This window comes from Bombyx mori, chromosome 14 (assembly GCF_030269925.1).
Source record: "Bombyx mori chromosome 14, ASM3026992v2".
NCBI classification, from domain to species: Eukaryota; Metazoa; Arthropoda; class Insecta; order Lepidoptera; family Bombycidae; genus Bombyx; species Bombyx mori.
In genome coordinates, this window is record NC_085120.1 from 5164389 (window position 1) to 5185686 (window position 21298).

The following is a 21298-nucleotide window of genomic DNA, read 5'->3' on the forward strand; positions in this document are numbered from 1 at the left end:
ATGTGGGACAAACATAGTGATTTATTTATTTATTTTTCATGTCTCAATTTTTGGTACAGTCTATTTTAGTTTATTTTTTGTATTAGAAAATTTATTATATTGCCTAGTACAATAAAAGTACGTCGTGGCCTAAAGGATAAGAGGTCAGGTGCATTCGTATCTAGCGATGTAACGGCGGGTACCCATTTTTAATAATGAAATACGTACTTAACAAATGTTCACGATTGACTTCCACGGTGAAGGAATAACATCGTGTAATAAAAATTAAACCTCACGATCGTCTTACATGACCCTAGTTGCCTCGATTGACAATATTTAACCCGAAGTCCACACTAAGTTTTATTAAAATATTGTTACAAATACAAGAGACTTCCGTCTATTATGTAAGCGCAAAAGTAGTTAAAATAACTAATTCGTATAGTGTGATAAAGAAATGGTTCAAATTTTTAAGTAACTATTTAATCTTTACTAATGTATGGTATGCATTGGAGTCGAATGGCCAAAAATCGAGAATATTGGCAATCTTTAGAGGAGGCCTTTGTCGAGAGACAAGCTGTTTTTAAAACCACACCGAACGCCGAACGGAATAATTGATATTGATTATAAGTTGCACTTAAATTTTATTTATTATTAAGTAATGTATTAAGTTAGTAATTAGTAAGTAAAACAGCAATAAAGGCTTATTATTATTATTAATGTATGGTCAGTGGTATTTGAATGCAGTGTTAGTGGAATGCAATGCGTTTCATAATTGTTGTTTGTTTAAAATCAGAAGAATTTGTTTACCTTTGTTGTAAACAAAACGCTTTATCCATTATAAGATGAAACATTCATTACTCTGTTGTTTCTTAGAGATACTCACATACACAGCCATGTTGCCGTCTAAAATCAGAACTGTGACAAGATTATTTTTTTTAATCAGCTTAACGGGTTTGGTAACGTACGTAGGATTGGCGTTTTATTCATTTCAAACCACTTTTAGTTCTGTGATGGAAACGGGAACTTCTGTCTACATTCTCAATAAGACAGAGAATTTCAATTCACGTCCGAAATCCATACTGCTGTGGACAACGAGTGATCATACGGAAAATCCCATAGGCGAAGGTCAGGAACCATTTATAAAGCAGAACTGTTTGTTTCTCAATTGCTTCATTACATCAAAGAAAAACAGTTTAAAAGATTACAAAAATTTTGATGCTGTCCTCTTTAATTTGAGTCTAGTAAAAGTCTGGAGAAAACTTAATTTACCACAAGACAGATCTTACAATCAAAAATACGTGTTTCATTCAATGCTACCATCAAACGAGAATCCGATGTGCAACAATGATCTGGATAATTATTTCAACTGGACTTGGTCTTATAAACTGTATTCGGATATTGTGACGCCGTTCATAGAAGTGCTAGATCTTGCAGGAAACATAGTAGCTCCTAATACAGACGTTGAGTGGTCCAATATGAAATCGAACGATAGTTTCATGATACCAGTGAAAAAATCTAAAGCGGTCGCATTGTATATAAAGAAATGTCAGCCAATGTTACGAAGGATGGCGTATAGTAAAGAATTGCAATACTTTTTGAAAGAGCATCACTTGGAGATGGATATTTTTGGTTGTGGTGGTATCAAATGTCCAACGGCAGAAGATTGTCGCAGTATTATCGAAAATTACCACTTTTATTTGGTTTACGAAGAAAGCATGTCCGAAGATTATTTAACCAATGAAGTGATGTATGCTTATGATAATTTCGCTGTGCCTATTGTCATCAGCGGTGTTGACTATACCAAGTAAGAAATTAGTTGTTCAGTTTCTTATTTTTTGTTGGTGTATTTCGTTTCTGATTTAAATTTACTCTTAGATAGAGATATTTAGTAAAAATCTTTTGCTTATTGTTTTAAGTACTCTGCATTTATTTTGAGCAAAACTACAGCGCAGAAAATTATATTGTTTTGTTTTTTTCTGTAAATTGCCAATGTTCAATGTTTAGCTTTCGGCAGACCATTCCATCAACACCAAAGAAGTGTTTAAGCTTGTGCTAGGCCGAGGGAAATATACAAAATAAATTAATAGAATTAAAGTTTAGCACAAAAAAACATCAAATTGTGAATCCGATTCAAATAGGAACTTATTCTTTATATCAAACAAAGCCAACGCATAACGTGGCCGGCTGTAGCTAGCTTCTAAATAAGTCTAAAATATTTTCAGGTTTCTGCCACCTGTGTCTTATATAGACGCTGGTGCTATACATCCAGACAAATTGGCAGCCATCATAGACTACACTATTAGGAATCCATCAACATACAATGGCTACCACAGCTGGAGAAGCTCCTACAGCATTCGAGAAGTAAATCACCTGAGAGGTCTCTGTGATCTTTGTCGATTACTTAATAATGGCGGAAGAATGGTTGTTCATAGTACGTACGAGACTTTCAGAAAATGGTGGTTCTATGGATCGTTACGAGAAAGATGCTATCCGAAGGGTGCAGAAACATTTTCAGAGTTACTCTCTTATATCAATGTTACTTCTAAGAAGAAAAACTCTAACATTAAAGGACGATACACTTAAATGAAAATTTATAAATTAACTAATTTGATTTGGTTTGTTGAAAATTCATATTAAATATAGCGCTGTTTACATTTTTAGTAGAATACATTTACTTCTAAACTTAGGTATATTATTTTTTCCTTAAAAGCATGCATAAAAGAATACTCATCATTGAACGGTCACAAAATGTCATCTATTATCTTTGTGCTAACCTTCCTACTAGTAAGTAATAAAAGGTTAAGTTTTGTGACTGAAGAATGGCGGGGAATGGATACCGCTCTTGTGAATCGACGTAATAATAATAATTGTTATCAATCTGATTAATTAGTTAAGTAATTAGAACTGAGTAGCAGTCATAATACCCTTATCGGGATATCGGAGGTTCTCATGTGAAAAAACGACAATAATAATACAGTTAAAAATTAAATAGAAACCGAAGGTGATTTCTGATTCTAAACATAACAATTTATGATAACATTTTAAGTTTGTATAACTCAAATGTCTTTCATCGTGAATGTCGTTCGTGAACCTATTGACTTGGATTTATTTTGGTACCTACCAGAAGATTTGAACCACGGCTTGGTTACAATTGAAGCCACTTTTACATTTTATTCCCGCCTTTTTTATTGTCATTAAATTATTTCCAAGGTTTCGAATATTTTACAGTTTTAGTGGTCACGAACGCAATCGTATCGTATAGACATGGGCGAATATAGTTCTAGAAAATAAAGCACACGATTAATTTATAATCAGAATGTAATTTATGTAATTTAATTTTTTACAGGTGGTAGGACCTCTTGTGTGTCCGCGTGGGTAGGTACCACCACCCTGCCTATTTCTGCCGTGAAGCAGCAATGCGTTTCGGTTTGAAGGGCGGGGCAGCCGTTGTAACTATACTGAGACCTTAGAACTTATATCTCCAGGTGGATGGCGCATTTACGTTGTCGATGTCTACGGGCTCCAGTTACCACTTAACACCAGGTGGGCTGTGAGCTCGTCCACCAATCTAAGCAATAAAAAAAAGTATTTCCAACATTTATTTAGAACAAGGGTATTTTAAAACGGATCTATCAATTATTGCTCTTAAAGTTAATTTAACAAAAACTGTATAAATGAACATTTTTAAGCGAAACACTATTTTCGGAAACTTCATTTTACACTGTGGAACTAATCAAACAGTGCCTTTAAAACAAACAATTTGGCGCTGATTACCATACTGTAGGTAAGTAGGGCCAGTAACAAAGAGCTGATGAATATTCTAACAGCCAGAAAACCGATGCTAACTAGTTGCGACGGAATCCACTTGAGTTGCCGACGGTACACTATTGTATACGTTTTTGAGGATTCCCTGAATGTAATTATTCGAAGCACACGAATATAATAAGATTTATGTATCTTTTAAACTTTTTATACATTTTGGAACGAAGTTCCTTATAGGACGATGCGGAGGGGTACCCTAACCGGGACAAAACGTCCGTAACGTAAGATTTTTATTATTTATGTATAGTCTTAGTATGATGGCTATACAGTGTCTAGTGTATAGTCTACGTGATGACGGTTATTATTATTATATATTTTTTATAAATCATTGTGAATAAAATAAAGTTGATAACTTTGTAAAGTAGTTTTATTTTATTTTTATCAATAAAAAATCATAATAAAAAATGTATAAGTGTATTATTTTCTATATACCTCGAATAGAACTTAAAATTAATATTTTCATAATAAGGAACTTCATTCCTATCCGGTGTCCCACGACACCACACATCTTTTATATGCTAGAACAGATGTAACATTTAGTGGAGCTTAATGAAAATTTAACGTTAGGTGAGTATCAAGAATGCTGAAACATTTTAAAGTGGCTTTTATGTTAAGAATTAAATTTACTATTCGTTTGAGTATTTTGCAAATAAACTTATTTTGTATTATCATTTACACGATCTATTTATCTGAAACAGTATTATAACGTTTTTCATGGCCGCTTCACATACGTCCTAAAAAGCGACTTGGCAAAACTTAATCAAGCAAGTCTGATGAATATTCTAGAAGGCTTGAAAGCACTCGACTATGAGAGGGCACCACTGAGCCCTCGCTTGAATTATGCCTGGTCAGATCGTCGGTGACTCTGAGACTTGTCATTTGAATAATGCTGCATTCGGAATTGAACTTTAAGCAATTTGCATTAGAGGCTTAGTTATATAATTTCGGGTGTTTTATACAATAATAGTTTTATGTTGTAAGTTTCCCAATATCAATGGAGAGAGGCTAATGAATATTCTAGAAGCCTTGATGTAGGCTTGTATTTAAGGGGACGCCCCGGCGCTCTTGTTTTATGCCTTGTCAGGCTTTCAGTGCCTGATACTTGACTTTTGAATAATCAAGATGTCAAAATTCATTACTGTCTAATATATATGAAATGAAATCAAAGTTATTTTTAAATAAAGCCTGATCAAGTAAATTATCAGATGTTTTAGAGACTACAGAGTAAATGCTACATTCAATTTGCGTAGGAATAAGTTTATTGTTTTATATTATTGAGTTATTTTTTTTATTGTTCTTGTAGACAGACGAGCATACGGTCCATATGATGGTGAGTCGCTACCATCGCCCATGGACGTCAGCAATGCCAGGGGCACAACCAAGCCACTGCCTACCGATAAACCGTTCACGGTTAGTATATTCGTTGTATCATGCAGGCAGCGGATAGTATCTCTGATTCCTTTCTCTTGATTAAAATGTTTAGAACTGCACAACAACAACAAATTGAAATATTTCTTAAAGCTACTGTTCGAAACATAGCAACCCTATTTTCCTCACCGCGGCGGAAGCGGGGGAGAGGCGTGGAGTGACAAAATAAAACGACGTGCATCGACGAAAAAACGCACAATCATTGTCGGTCCCGTAAAACTGTATTAACTTTAATCCGATTATTAAACCAGCTTTAAATACAGTCCACTTTTATTGAGATAAGCCTTGCACCCAACATCTCATCGCAACGGCGCCAACATATGGTCCTTCAAACCTCAACATAATCTGAAGAAGATTGTACATCGGGTCTTCCAAAGAAGTCTTTTGGAGCCTAGGACGCCTATCAACCTTCGTGGGTCTACATTCCACTGGAAATTCATCGCCACTGCTTAAAAAAGAAGATTTTCTGTTTTTTCAACGCCTACCTACACTTCAATTTCAAGCAGCGCCTAAGGTGGATTACCTTCGTGGAACGCCCATAATTATCTACAGAAGAAGTCCGAATCCAGCTCACCGACAACATTTAAAAAACAACAATCCAACAAACGTACAACATTGCCGCATCAGCTGAGTACAACACAACCAACACCATTATTCAAGGTCTCATAGGATCAAGTCACAGGAGGTTTACAAAGAAAAGATACGTAAGATCGTTCCTTATATTTTATTCTTTCCATTCCTCATTAACATTAACATTCATAACCATAACAATTAATTGCTACCGTCAACATTTTCACTACTAACAAAAAGTCCAAAGGTCATTCTTCTCATTTTTGCCAATCACTTTTTATGCTTCTCATGAAGTTTTTATTAAACACAACATAAAATAACACAAGAGCTTTGCTTTTCACGCTTGTTCATTTCATCGCTAATATAATTTACATTTACACATTTCGTTTAAACTATTATTGTAGTGTATCATTTGCTTGACACTAGATTTAGATTTAAATTCACAATTTCATTTTAATACTAAACTTTTAAAATAACTCATTTGCCTTCTAAAAAACATTGTAGAAACTTTTATTTAAAAAATTATATATATCGCGGGTAGTTTGAATTAAAACACTCCTTAAGTACAGCTGTTAATAATTTTTGCTATTATACTTTATTCAGGGACTTAGATTTTGCTTGGCAGTCTATTGCTATAATTTTTTTGGCAGGGTCAACTTTTGCTTTTAGTTGCTTCATTGCCTTTGGGAAGTAGATAGTTGGTACTCATAATAAAGATGCCTGAAGGCAAAGTAAAAGACTTAATTAAAAGGAGGGCCTCAATAAAGGCCAAAATAACACAATTCTCTACGTATTTGGATGTCCTACGGGGTTGTGATTATCTCAATGATGTGCAATTCTCGGAACTCCAAGTACGTCTTGAGAAATTCGAAACCTTATACGGGGACTTCGACACTTTTCAGAGTGAGATCGAGATGCTGTCAGACGCGCCGGAAGACCATTATAAGGATCGTGAGTCCATTGAGTCGCAGTACTACAAGCTTGTGGCTTCTGCGCGTACGCTGTTGGATCAACGCAAAAATAATGACGGTAGGTCCGAGGTAAGCTCTGAAAATGGCATGAAGAATACCACCGTGTTAAGTCAAAAGCCAAACTATATTAAGTTGCCAAAGATTGATATACCCCACTTTGACGGTTGTTACCAGCACGGGCTTGAATTTCGAGACACTTATATTTCTTTGGTTCATGAAAACGATACCCTCGACAGTATTAATAAATATCACTATTTAAGAGCTTCTCTTCATGGAAGCGCTGCTTTAGTAATCAAAAGCTTAGACTTTAAAGCAGATAACTACTCTTCCGCGTGGACTCTCCTCTGTGAGCGTTATGACAATAAGCGCTTACTTGTCAACAATCACGTCCAAACTCTTTTTAATGTTGACGTCATACAAAAAGAATGCAGTAAGAGTTTACGACACATTGTAGATGTAACCAACAAAAATCTTAGAGCCTTAGCCACATTGGATCAACCTGTCGAACATTGGGACACTTTGGTGATTCATATGATGGCGTCTAAATTGGACAGCATCACTAGTAGGGGCTGGGAAGAGCATCGTAATACTCTCAACGACCCTCCAACTCTAAAAATATTTACTAAATTCATTTCAAATAAAGCCGATTTATTGGAAACGTTAGAGGATGCGCGTCGAATCAAATCTAAAAATGAACATTTTAAGCTTAAAGCACTAACACAGCTAACTACCATTAACAAAAATAAAACAGTTGCGTGTCCATTATGTAATCAGGAACACTTCCTGTACGCGTGCGAGTCTTTTAGAAGTTTATCGATTGAAACACGTATTAGGAAAGCAAAAGAGCTTAGAGTGTGCCTTAACTGTCTGAGGCCTGGACACACTGATTCTCAATGTAAGCTTAGCCATTGCAAGTACTGCAAGTTAAAACACAACACGCTTCTTCATTATACGAAGCAAACAGTCCCAGTTGAAACCGTTGTCGTGTCAGCCACGGCAACTGATACTTCATCACACGTTTTACTCTCTACGGCGTTAGTTCAGGTTTTAGACTCTAAGGGGCAAACGCACACTGCACGTCTTCTTTTAGACAACGGGAGTACTGCTAACTTTATTACGGAGGATCTCTGTCATAGGCTTAATTTGAGAACGAAGCGTGTGGATTACATAGCATGTGGTATCAGCAATAAAACCTCCGCGTGTAATGAATCGTGTTCGATAAGCATACGTTCATTAGATGGCAACCACAACTTTAACATCAATTGCTATCTCTTGAATAAAATTACGAACTCTTTACCCTTAGCATATTTAGAAAATAAAAACATAAATATACCATCGGGAGTATCTTTAGCGGATCCAACTTACCATATTCCATCCTCCATTGACATATTGGTCGGAGCAGACGTTTTCTGGAATGTCATAGGTACAAACCGTATTCAACTTGGCAAAAATAAACCTGTTCTTTTTGAAACCAAACTTGGCTGGGTAATTTCTGGTTCCCTCTTAAACAAGACTAACTCTAAAGATTTACATTGCTTATTAAGTTGCGATTCTTCAAAGATCAGCACAGATCTTACTAAATTTTGGGAGCTAGACTCTATACCATCTTCAACAATCAACGATTTAAATAGTCATCCGTGTGAAAAGGTGTTCACTGAAACTACAACGCGCGCTGAAGACGGACGCTTTAACGTGACCTTACCTTCCATGAATCACCAAAATGTTTAGGAGACTCGTACTATATGGCCAAGCACCGGTTCCTTTCACTCGAAAGGAGACTAGCATCAAACAATACACTTAGAATGCTATACGGTAGCTTCATGCGCGAGTATCTCGATCTTGGTCACATGAGTGAAAATATCCACAATACTAACAATAACGTGGTTCAGTATTTCCTTCCTCATCATGGTATTTTAAAGGAATCGAGTACAACTACAAAATTGCGAGCAGTCTTCGATGCATCTGCTCGTACATCGACAGGTAAATCACTAAATGATATTCAGATAGTAGGCCCCACGATACAAGATGATTTATTTTCAATTTTAATACGATTTCGACAACATCTGTATGTGGTCACGGCCGATATAGAAAAAATGTATCGACAAATTTCATTAGACAGTTCTCAACGCCCTTTACAACAAATTTTATGGCGATTTAATCCTTCACAACCCATAAAGACGTACACACTAAACACATTAACTTATGGCATGGCCTCAGCTTCTTTTATAGCAACCCGATGTCTTATACAGCTAGGCAATGAAGCTCACGATGACGATGTTAAGCGCGCTATATGCCATGACTTTTATGTTGATGACTACTTAGGTGGAAGTCACACCATTCACAGCACCATAGAATTGTGCAGAAAGATTGAGGTTGCCCTCCAGTCTGGACAATTTAATCTTCGTAAATGGCATTCCAATAGTTCTGAAATTCTCAGAGCTCTTAGCGATACTTCGAATGATAACGCAGATTGTGTAGATCTGAGTTCCAACGAACACTCGAAGACTTTAGGTCTTAATTGGAAATGTCGCGCTGACAATTTATACTTTTCGATAAATTTGTCACCTTCACTCATTATAACAAAGCGGTATATCTTGGCTACCGTAGCCCAAATATTTGACCCGCTTGGCTTAGTTTCGCCTTGCATTGTAGAAGCTAAGCTTTTGCTGCAAGATCTCTGGAAACATAAATGCTCATGGGACGACGAGATCATGGAACCTTTAAAGAAGACATGGCTTAACTTTGTTAAAACCTTACCTCATCTCAATGATATTCTAATTCCGCGCTGCGTTGTTTCTCAGCCGATTGGAATACAGCTTCATGTTTTCACGGACGCATCGGAGAGAGCCTACGGCGCATGTGTTTATGTTCGAAGTGAGACGTCAGAAGGATCCATAAAAACCATTCTTTTAGCATCAAAAAGTAAAGTAGCTCCTATAAAAACTACTACGATTCCAAGACTGGAACTTTGTGCAGCCATGCTTGGTTCCAAATTATGTGAAAAGATCACTATGACTTTAACATTAAAAGTAGAAAGGTGTTCATTTTGGTCGGACTCAACGATAGTTCTCGGTTGGATTGCCTCTTCTGCAATTCATTTGAAAAAATTCGTAGCTCATCGTGTGTCTAAGATACAGAAAATCTGCGCTGGACACGAATGGCGGTATGTCCCTTCAAAGGAAAATCCAGCAGACTTGGTATCTAGAGGATTGAACGCTAGTCTTTTACGTAATTCCGCTTTATGGTGGTCGGGATCTTCATTTTTAGCTCAGGACCCATCACACTGGCCAACCAACCCAAATTATACCGATCATCTTCCAGAAACTGTTCATGCTTTACACATAAATCAAGGCTCTTCAAAAAATTGTATATTGTCAAATCTAATTCAGAACACATCTAGATTTTCTATGTTAATTCGCGTGACATCTTATATCTATCGTTTTATATCTAATTGTAATCATAAACATTTACAAAAAGGGAGACTAACTGACTTAGAATTAAGAAATGCAACAAACCATTTATTATTTGTAGCTCAGGAAGAATCGTTTTCTGCAGAGCGTTCTCTTTTAATCGCTGGTAGGCCTTTACCGATTAAAAATAAACTTATTTCTTTGTCACCTTTCCTCGATGGCGATGGGTTGATGAGAGTTGGCGGTAGACTCAACAATTCAGATTACGAATTTAATATTAAGCACCCAATTCTTCTCCACGCTAACCATCGTTTAACTAATCTTATATTTGAAATGTTACATCTTAAACATTTACATTGTGGTCCTAAGCTCTTATTAGCAATCACTAGGCACAACTATTGGCCCATTGGTAGCAATAATTTAGCTAAAAAGGTTGTGCGAAACTGTGTGACGTGTTGCAGATTTAAGGCTACTACTGTTCAGCCACCCATGGGGGATTTACCACGTCAACGTGTGCACCTGGAATATCCCTTTCTTCAAACTGGCGTTGATTACACTGGCCCAGTGTTGGTAGCAAACTGGAAAGGTAGAGGTTCTAAACTAATAAAATCATACATCTGCGTGTTCGTATGTTTGGCAACAAAGGCCGTACATTTGGAGCTTGTCTCAGACCTGTCCAAGGATGCATTCATTGCTGCTTTGAATAGATTTACTGCGCGACGCGGGAAGCCACAATCAATTCTGTCTGATAATGGTACCACCTTTGTTGGAACGTTCAATGAATTATCCAAACTTCTTAGTCGTACCCTTCCTTCCGATTTGGCAGAGCAAGAGATTAAATTTTCTTTTATACCGGCATACACACCACATTTTGGCGGACTTTGGGAGTCAGCCGTTAGGTCTACGAAATATCACTGGCGTAGAACTTTAGGGTTAACACATCTCACATTTGAAGAAATGACGACTTTATTAACTCAAATTGAAGCCATTTTAAATTCAAGGCCTCTCATTCCTCTGTCAGATGATCCTTCGGACTATTATCCTCTCACTCCAGCTCATTTCCTAATAGGACGACTCTTTGTACCTCAGCCTGATTTAACAAATCATTCAACTTTAACCTCTCTTAAGAGATTCCAGCGTATCGAGTACCTTAAGCAGCATTTTTGGCAGCGATTCTCCAATGAGTACGTCGTGTGGCTACAACAAAAAATGAAATGGCCGACTCAAAAGGGAGACTTAAAAGAAGGTATGATGGTTGTCGTCAAGGAGAAGGGACTACCACCTCTTATGTGGCTGCTCGGACGCATTATTCATCTTTGTCCTGGACGAGATGGAATTACACGTGTGGCAGATATCTTAACCAAGAAAGGTGTTATACGACGCGCTTACAACAACATATGCCCGCTACCAGTCAATATTTGAAGTTCTTCAACCCGGGGAGCATGTTCGAAACATAGCAACCCTATTTTCCTCACCGCGGCGGAAGCGGGGGAGAGGCGTGGAGTGACAAAATAAAACGACGTGCATCGACGAAAAAACGCACAATCATTGTCGGTCCCGTAAAACTGTATTAACTTTAATCCGATTATTAAACCAGCTTTAAATACAGTCCACTTTTATTGAGATAAGCCTTGCACCCAACATCTCATCGCAACGGCGCCAACAGCTACTGCATTTGGACTGGGATTAGAACCCAGATCTGGTATTGTATAATCGCTAACCATAGATTGAATGACACGGTCACAGTAATCCTCATCTTATACCTTTAAACGAGCAATTCTTGTATATATATATATAATCTGAATCTCGGAAACGGCTCCAACGATTTTCATAAAATTTAGTATACAGGGGATTTCGGGGGCGATAAATCGATCTAGCTACGATTTATTTTCAGTAAAAGTTGTTTTATTCGTGTTTTCAATAATCAACTTTATCGATAATCAACTTTATGACTCTTCCCGACATCTATTGGCGAATAATGATACTATTTTTCTTAATTGAGGGCAACTACCCGCTTTAAAGACACAAAAAGATGGCGTTATAAAAAAAAAAAAAAAAAACGAGCACAGGTCATCATTTAGTTTACCATAAAAATTCTAAAGTCGAATACGAAAATAGCAAATTTAAACTAAACCTGGAAACGAGCCCTTCTGAAAATGAGTAAATTCTTTGTACTTGTTAAAACTATATTAGCTCCGTGCTCAATTGTGTTGGAATTGTAAATTCGACGATATATCCAAGTTTGGATGCGTTAGCGAACGCGCACCTGCTCGTAGCTGCATGTAGTCAATTTCTACTAGATGCTTACGAACACAATTAATTCGAGTTTACATGGCGAATCTGGGAAGAATTGTCTATATGTACGTTTATACAAGGTGTCCTACAAAAGGTAGTCTAACCCGAAACATTCATCATCATCATCATTTCAGCCTATCGCCGTCCACTGCTGAACATAGGCCTCTCCAATAGATTTCCAGTGTGACCGGTCCATTGCCACCTGCATCCAACGAGACCCAGCGCTTTTTACTAGGTCGTCGGTCCATCTAGTAGGTGAATGAAAAAAAAAAAAAAAAAAAAAAGAAGAAAATCTATAATTTCATCTACCCGAAACATTGATCTCGTATAAACAATATTAAAAAATTCTTAAGAGGTAATTAATGATTTTAGATATATAACAAAAAGAAATGTTTCAACTGTTTGCTGACAGCCCTGAATTTATACACAAATAAGCGTTACGTAATTCGTTGAGTTGTACTCGTCAGAATGATATAGATAATAACAAATTCTTTCAACTCATTTAAAGCAATGAACACGAAAAATCAACAATATTACTAGATACATATAAACTTCACGTCACTTCTCCAGTGAGCCTAGGATACCTTATTATAAATACAGTAGATGGATCTCCATTCGTTGCCTAGTTTCTTCGATGGTAAATATAGTGATATGCTTTCATTTTCTTGATTCCACCTCCTCCTGGATAAGGATCTCCCATGATATACACGACGGCTTATAGTAACAATTTTCGTTGGCTTTAACTCATTTTCGAATACCCAAACTCGTGACTGGTTTTTTGTTTCGGGTTCGTTCGCGTATATCCAGGATTCGTCACCTGATACAATGTTGTATACATTTGAGGATCCTGCGTGGAATCTTTCGAGAGTTCTGACGCACCAAGTAACGCGAGCCGCTTTTTGCTCTTCATAGAGCGAATGCGGTATCCATCGGGAAAACAACTTTTTTACACCTAATTGTTCATGCAAGATTATTTGCATTTGACTCATGCCAATGTCTAAAGTTCAACGTTTCCAGCATCAACGTTTTCTTGGGTGACTGCAGTTTTTGGACGACCTTGACGGGGATCATCACTGAGCTTGACACGTCCACGTTGAAACTCAGCAAACCAGCGATAAATTGTGGTTTTGGATGGGGCTTCATCACCAAATGCAGAAATCATCCGGTCAAACACACTGTTTTTGTGTTAAACCACTTCGAAAGTCATAATAAATCATCGCTCTTGAATTTTCTCGAGTCAATTCCATTTTCTCAACGACTAAACAAGTTTGACAAAACCTCGTGACAAGACCGAGAATATTTTTTAAAATAAATAAATGGTATTCGATTTTTAAAACCAAGGAGTTTTCAATTAAAAATATTTTAATATGACAGGAACAGTGGAAATATTCCATTCCCGATACTTTTAGTGCAACCTAGTACCGTGCAGTTGTCTACCAATCTATGTATACCAGCAAAATATTTGAAACACATAAAACTCGCATAGTTATCCAATGCTTTGAATAGATAAATATTGTACGTACGTACTTCGTTTCAAGGGAAACAATGAGTTTCAGGGAAACGCTCCGGGCTCCAGCGTAGTTAGCGGTCTTATTAGGCATGCGTTATTTGCATACGAATGAACACCTGCGCTGGTCGTTTTTAACTAACTTTATACAAAAGAAATTTTATTGGATGAATTCAAGCGTCTGCTTCTTTGAAACTGTTTATCAACTAATCTATATATTAATACGTGAAGCAAAAACTTTGTATACCTTTTTACGAAAATTGCGCGGACGGAGGAGTATGAAATTTTTCACGCTTATAGAGAATATAGAGAAGAAGTGCACAATGCTAATTTTTTTTTAGAATAACGCATAAAATATACATTAAATCAATAAAGAAAACATTACACACACCACATACCGTGTTTTTGACGCACGCACGCATGCATACTATTTATTGTCAAACTTTTATTCTTGACGTCTGTTCTCAAATTGAGAATAGATAAAATATTGTTTGTCTTTGTTAATATTTTTATAGTGTAGTCTTGGCGAAATTTGTGATTATAGAAGTATAAAATACAATCATAATAGTGTACAAACTTACAATTCCAATTAATTATAGTCGAGTTTCGACTACTGCGGGACCTCTAGTCTACATAAATTTGCGTCATAGCTCATTGTGATTCTTGAAAAATTCAGTACGCGCTGTCGTAGCCTTAACAGAAGCTGCTTTCTGTGTTTGTTGCTGAATACGATATCATTTTTACTCAGGTTAGTTATACCTTATTTTGTTGGGGGATTATGATAACTCTGAAATTTTATCACGATTTTGTGAGTTCTTTAAATTTTTTAATAATTACTAGCGACCCGCCCTCGCTTCGCTTAGGGAACTGTGATTTATTATTGATGACAGTATTTCTCCACTATTTAATGGATGTTATTATACATATAAGCCTTCATTCGGCATTAAGTAGTTTTAAAGATTTAAGCATACATAGGTATATAGGGACAGAGAAAGCGACTTTGTTTTATACTATGTAGTGATAATCCCAACATTCTATATGACTATTTTACTTGACGATGTAGAGCTATGCTAGTGGATACGAGCTTACGACCCACCTAGTTTAAAGTGGTTATCGATCGTCAATGAAATCACAACGTGAATGCAACTACTCAAACAGTAAGCTCGAAATCGAGAAGTATCAAGAGATTTTTTATTTCACCTAATATTAATAGATAGACACCCCTTGCTTAAAAGCTAGTATTTGTGTGATGTTGCATGTGTGACATTGTTGTGATAAATCGTCTATACTAATTACTATTTTTAGCAATTGGTGCGAAAGATGTTTTGTAATTACCCGACCATTCATCACTACGGTTTCATTACGATTAAAACTATTAATCGTTGGAGGCAGAAGACAATCGATCCAGACGCATCCACTGCCGAGTCGAGCACGTATATATTTCAATGCATTGAGAATCGACTAGTGTGTACCTGATTGATTATGTAATATATATTTTTAAATAAAATATAGAACAGCTTTCTAGTCGATGATATATTATACATAAATAAGTTTCGACATCAAATTCAGTTATAAATATTTCATGTGTGCCTCCCAAATTTTATTATTATGTGAATGATAACTGAATAAAGCCAGCGGTCGTTGCTATGATTCATTCTCGATTTTTTACCGATTGAGACAAATGTAGAATTATTTTAGTGACACCTCTAGTGATCTTTAGAGATCACACACGTTTAGTGATCTTGTATTTTTAATTAATTTCATTATATTATTATTATCAAGCACGATAGTGGCGTGGTGTTATTTTAAAACAAACGAGAATTACAGCCCTTGAAATTGTATATATGTATATGTTTATTTATTTTATTGCTTAGATGGGTGGACGAGCTCACGGCCCACCTGGTGTGAAGTGGCTATTGGAGCCCATATACATCTACAACGTAAATGCCGCCACCCACTTTGAGATAAGAGTTCTAAGGTCTCAAGTATTACAACGGCTGCCCCACCCTTCAAACCGAAACGCATTACTGCTTCACGGCAGAAATAAACAGGGTGGTGGTACCTACCCGTGCGAACTCACAATAGGTCCTACCACGAGTACGTATATATTTATTGCTAAGATGGGTCGACAAGTTCACGGCCCACCTGGTGTTAAGTGGTTACCGGAGCCCATAGATGTAAACAACGTAAATGCTGCCACCCTCCTGGAGACATGAGTTCTAAGGTTTTAGATATTTACAGTACAGCGACTGCGCCATCCTTCAAACCGAAACGCGTTACTGCTTCACGCCATAAATAGGCAGGGTGATTGTACCCATAGGAGCGGGCTAACAAAACACCGTACCGCCAATATATATGTCTCCATACACTCTATATACCGAGTAAAATCAAAGATAAACAAATCTGAAGCGAAACAACGATCTGTTCTTGCAACCATGAAACTCCTGACAACACAAATTGATGGATAGCGTCCCCGGGGATCGATCACAAGCAGATCTTTGGATAAATATTACTGGTATAGTAACATAATATGTTTATATTGTCGGAAGGTAAAAATACCGAAACGATAGCTTCTCAGAAAACTAAAATTTGTTCAAAAATGTATCTATGTAGTTAATTTTATTATTTTATTCTTGGAAACGCGTAATTAATCATTTGCTTACAGTATTAGATTATGCTTTTGTCAAAAGATATGGCTTTGCCTAAAGATATGATAGAACTGGTATAATAGGCTGATGTGCAGATGTTCAATTTACATTTGTGGCGTTTATGAACGCACATTTTTATGATGCGTAAGTCGGAACGCACGAGAGGTGGGAAAAAGAATATAGTCTGTGACACGGGACCTTTTTACCGCCGAAATTTTAAAACGAAAAATAATTTATAATGTGTTTAATATTTGTTTGTGCCGCTACAACAATAAAATTTATATTGTTCTAACTGTGGTGTTAATTATATAAAACACGACTTTACGGCGAAATAAAGAAGGGACTCTATATGAACTCCCTCACATTACGTACTAGGACATTAATCTTGCAAATAGTTCCATACTTATTCATGGGTGGGCGTATTTTAACCCGCATGTATGGGCACTATTTAATTCATTGCGAAAGAGCGTTTGTAATAACATTGGAGGATTCAAGGAGCTAGCATTCACGTTGAAGGCTTTAATGGTGGGGTAGCGATTTTATTATAAACTTATTATAACTCATGTCTCGAGGTCATTTCTGTTGTTGAAGTGTATGGGCTTTGATAGCCATCAGGCACCAGGTGGACCAGGTGGTAGTAAATTTAAGTCGTCGTTAAGATCGATATTACTGACTTAACAAGGTGTTCTGTCGGCTATCCTTCAGAAACGGGGTTGAATGACCTGGAGAGAGTTAATGTGTATACGACCGTGTGACCTTGCATAGGTCATGACAGAACGTAACCAAGTTGTTACGAACCTTGTTACGAAGGGATCGTTTATTTCTCTTGTAAATCATGGGACTGAGTGTCAACAGAGCCCGTGGGAATGATCTAGCTTTTATAACTATCAATAAAGTCCAGACTTGCAATCCTCGGGCTTGCACAGTGCACATCTGCGTGCAAACAACAGAGCGTTTCTTTCAAAATGTTTTTTTTATCCTACCTAAGCTGATAGCCTTGAGAGGCTATTTCAGCATAACCTTAACTAGTAGGTGAGCTCACGGGGCTCAAACCGGAGTGATGCTAACACTGACCCTAGCTAGAGCAGTGCTTCGCAGAATCTATCGCCGGATCGGAAACGCGACCCACTGAGAAGATCCGGCGAGAAACTCAGTGGGCTGTGTCTATGGGTTGATTCGCTCGTCGAGCCCTTCGTCGCAAGCGACGGGTTCGACGAGGACGGTGACCGGAAAATGCTCGTTACACACATATTTTTATGACTATCATAATACAAAGCAAGACTAATGAGAAATTTCGAGTATGCGCAAGTTTGTCGATGCAAATATCTTGCAATATTTCCAAACCGAAGTAATAATTTATTCCCGTACGAGGACCGCAGCAGATCACGGGTGCAAACTTTTTGCTTATTATTTAGTTAATTATTTACATTTATAAATTAAAGTATATTTTACTTTTCGAAATATAACGAAAAATTAAGATTGTTATAAAAGCTGTTAAAAGAACACTATGAGTTATAGATAACATAAAGATGACACTAGATCGAATCGAAACTAAGCTGCAAACGGACTAAAAATCTAACAAATCTCCGAAAATAAAATCATCACAAAAGCCTTTTCGTGATATAACAATGATGGATTGCGGATCCTTGTCACAGGATAAGTCTAAAAAGTATTCAATAATAAATCGGAGAAATGTCGATCACAGATGGTACATCCGACGCTATGTGGATCTTATTATAATTGTGAAAAAAAAGTACAGTTATGACAAAAATGCGTAGAGAGTATTATATTATATTTAATATTTCAAAAAACTATAGTGCTCACAGAGCATAGAATTTATAAAAGAGCTTAACACATTAAGTTGTTTGTGTCAGCCTTAGTGTCATGTTTCTTTTAACGTGAACGTTCGAGAATGAGAATTGTTCTTGGAGCAAAGAATAACAGATAGGCCCGTAATGCCCATTTAATGTCAACTAAATATTGTAGCGGTTATAGAGAGCAGATATAAGTTTTAATTATCCATTATATTGGCTTTTAAATTGCAATGGGGAAGGAAAGGTTTCTTCCATAGACAGAGAAGTGGGGTACGAATTGGGAAGAAATGTTTTGAAATAAAGTAAATTGAATAAACGTCGTAACGAAGAGAAAACTTAATAAAAAAAGTAAGCTTGTCGATTTTTATCAAATTGTATATTGTCGATATTTTTCAAATTGTATTGACAGTTGCTTTTAGTCCATTTTTTTTTGTTTAATAGGTTTAACAGTTCACTAATAATTGGAAATACATTCTGGGTGGGAGAGGCGTTAAAAATTTGAGGCTTTCTCTTCGTGTTTCAAGGTATCTGTAGGCTCCTGTAACCACTCAGTAACAGAACCATCTACAGCAGTTACAACTTATTAATGACAATTACCATTTTCTCATCAATTATTCTGTTTTGGTTTTTTTCTCAACATTCTAATACATGATATTTGATTTAATGTTTCGTGTGGAATCAAACTACCCGACACTCAGACGGACTTTGCTATTTGAGGCAGACTGTATATTGTTATTTAAAAAAAAATCATACATATTTTTCAAATAAACTTAACAAACTCATCCGTTGACATGAATCCCTATAGTCAGGATTCCACCATTTTCTGAAGTTTTTATAAGAATTATTACTTGAGTTACTGTTCAGTTTGGCACACAAATCACAGACATTAGTCCTAGATCTACGTGTGTAGTGATAATGATTTTTCCAATCGAAGAAATACTCGTACATGTTCCGATTTTTGATAAGATAGTCTATGATCGCTCCTAGTTTCTTCATGTCGAAAGTCAAGGCATTGATGTAAGAACCGGGTGGTAAAAATCTGAAAAAAAAAAACTTATTTCAAAATTTTTGTGACTTTTTTAACGAACGCAGTGTAAGTTGAGGTCGTAATAGTATCATTGTATTATATTATGCTTCGGCTTAATTTGAAGTCGGCTCTCAATGTAAAAGACATAATGCCATGGTACTAAATTATTAGCAAGGTAAATACAGTTTTATGATTATGTGACTTAGATTGGGCACATATTGTACGTCCAAGCTGTTTCCCCAATAACAAAAAAAAACTGTGTCAATCAATCTTGTCTGTGATTTTATATTGCTATTATTTGTTAATATACTACATATAATAAATTATATGTTTAACATTTATTTTAACAAACGTAATTTTCTTACCTATTATAATCAGCGCCTCCCAGTACTACTGGTATAGTAAAATGATTCATTGCTCTAACAACTTCATCAGTAATGTAATCTTCTTCGAACATTTCTTCCAAAACTAGTAAGAAGAAATAACGCTTTTCTATCATTTTGTAGCATTTTAATGTTTTGCCTTGGGGACATTTATTGTTACTGCAAGGACCATATGTGTCTAAACTGTAATTATAACCTTTAAGTTCATTTCTGAGCTCTTTAACGAAGTCTTGATGTCTATTTTTGTTTTTACAATTTGTTAAAATCCACGCTACAGCTCTATCTTTTGATTTAAATCTCTTCGTCAGTTTATTGTCGTGTTTCATTTTTTTTATCCATTGTATTTCTTTAGTCGGACCGACTTTAGTATTGTTTTCGCTGTATATATCAAAGTAGGGATTTACGATATCTGAATCTAATCTGTGAGTCCATGTAAAATTAAAGAAATCGTCAAAATCATCATTGCAGATTGGTGCCTTCCCGGCAGATTCCAAAGTTCTAAAAATGTATTTCTGTGATGGTACACGCGTGAGGTTAATGTTTTTTCTGTGTACATTTAACAAGGTTTCTCCTTCAAAAACAACAGCATCAAAGTGTTCAGTGCCTCTTAGAAGGCTCTTGTTGTAAGTTATGTAGCAATTAATGTACTCGCACTTCTGTTTGATGAATATTTTTTGTCCTGCTTCGTATTTCAATACTTTCATACCGCCATACCGATTCGGTTGTTGCGTTGGCTTCCAAATAAATATATATTTCAAGTCTGTTGGGTACCTTGAGTTTGTGATGCTTGAAAAACTTTTCGCTTTAAGAAACTGTGGTAGTAGAGATATTATCAGCAGGCATATCACTAACGTTGAAAATAAAATAAATTTCCAAACGATTTTTCTGAAGGTGTTCACGAATGTCATTTCTTTCACTTGATATTTGTACATAGTATATTGAAAATACTTTTTTTTTAATTTTCATCAACGCTGTATTCGTGATGCCAGGAGTACTACTGATCGACTATAAAACGTATGAATGGAAATCTATTGTTTGTGTTTATAAAGGGATGCTAAGTTTACAAACTTTACCAGAATAATAGTCGAAGAATGCATGTTCATGGTTTTATTTATTTATTAGATTAGGTTTGAAATTTACTGTTTATTTGTTTTGTTGACATGTTGATTAATGTGACTTCCCGGCTAAATATTCTCGAACATTTATTTGGCGGTTTAACAAATTTTTGATAATATACCTACTTATTACTGCATTATAAAATTGATGTTTCTAATTTTAGATATTTGAATGACATTTTACTCAAGGTATTGTATATCCGTATGAACTCGGCAATAATTATAAAATATAATTAAACTTAAAATTTCACACATGCGTATTTTTTTAGGAAACCATTTTAATCTCGCCGATATATGTATGGCACATCGTAAATACCTACCCGCGCGGA

General features: G+C 36.2%; 3 protein-coding genes and 1 long non-coding RNA gene across 4 annotated transcripts; 3 read left to right on the top strand and 1 right to left on the bottom strand.

The window, feature by feature from the left end:
• The first annotated feature begins 719 nt into the window (after positions 1 to 719).
• On the top strand, positions 720 to 4162 carry LOC101745702 (alpha-(1,3)-fucosyltransferase C). The gene is made up of 2 exons (XM_021351898.3): positions 720 to 1783; positions 2202 to 4162. Exons 1-2 carry the CDS (start codon positions 822 to 824, stop codon positions 2560 to 2562), a joined length of 1323 nt encoding a protein of 440 aa, XP_021207573.1. The 5' UTR covers positions 720 to 821; the 3' UTR covers positions 2563 to 4162.
• A 2053-nt stretch (positions 4163 to 6215) lies between these two features.
• Positions 6216 to 11788, top strand: LOC119629487 (uncharacterized). The gene is made up of 2 exons (XM_038015404.2): positions 6216 to 6839; positions 11309 to 11788. The coding sequence occupies exons 1-2, from the start codon at positions 6516 to 6518 to the stop codon at positions 11600 to 11602; spliced, it is 618 nt and encodes a 205-aa protein (XP_037871332.1). The 5' UTR covers positions 6216 to 6515; the 3' UTR covers positions 11603 to 11788.
• A 2721-nt stretch (positions 11789 to 14509) lies between these two features.
• On the top strand, positions 14510 to 15506 carry LOC110386219 (uncharacterized). Its single transcript, XR_002431440.3, has 2 exons — positions 14510 to 14730; positions 15288 to 15506. It is a non-coding gene; the product is annotated as an uncharacterized LOC110386219 (long non-coding RNA).
• A 2903-nt stretch (positions 15507 to 18409) lies between these two features.
• LOC110386204 (alpha-(1,3)-fucosyltransferase C) lies at positions 18410 to 20996 on the bottom strand. Its single transcript, XM_021351818.3, has 2 exons — positions 19837 to 20996; positions 18410 to 19483 (listed from the first exon to the last, which is right to left on the bottom strand). Exons 1-2 carry the CDS (start codon positions 20784 to 20786, stop codon positions 19192 to 19194), a joined length of 1242 nt encoding a protein of 413 aa, XP_021207493.1. The 5' UTR covers positions 20787 to 20996; the 3' UTR covers positions 18410 to 19191.
• Positions 20997 to 21298: the final 302 nt, after the last annotated feature.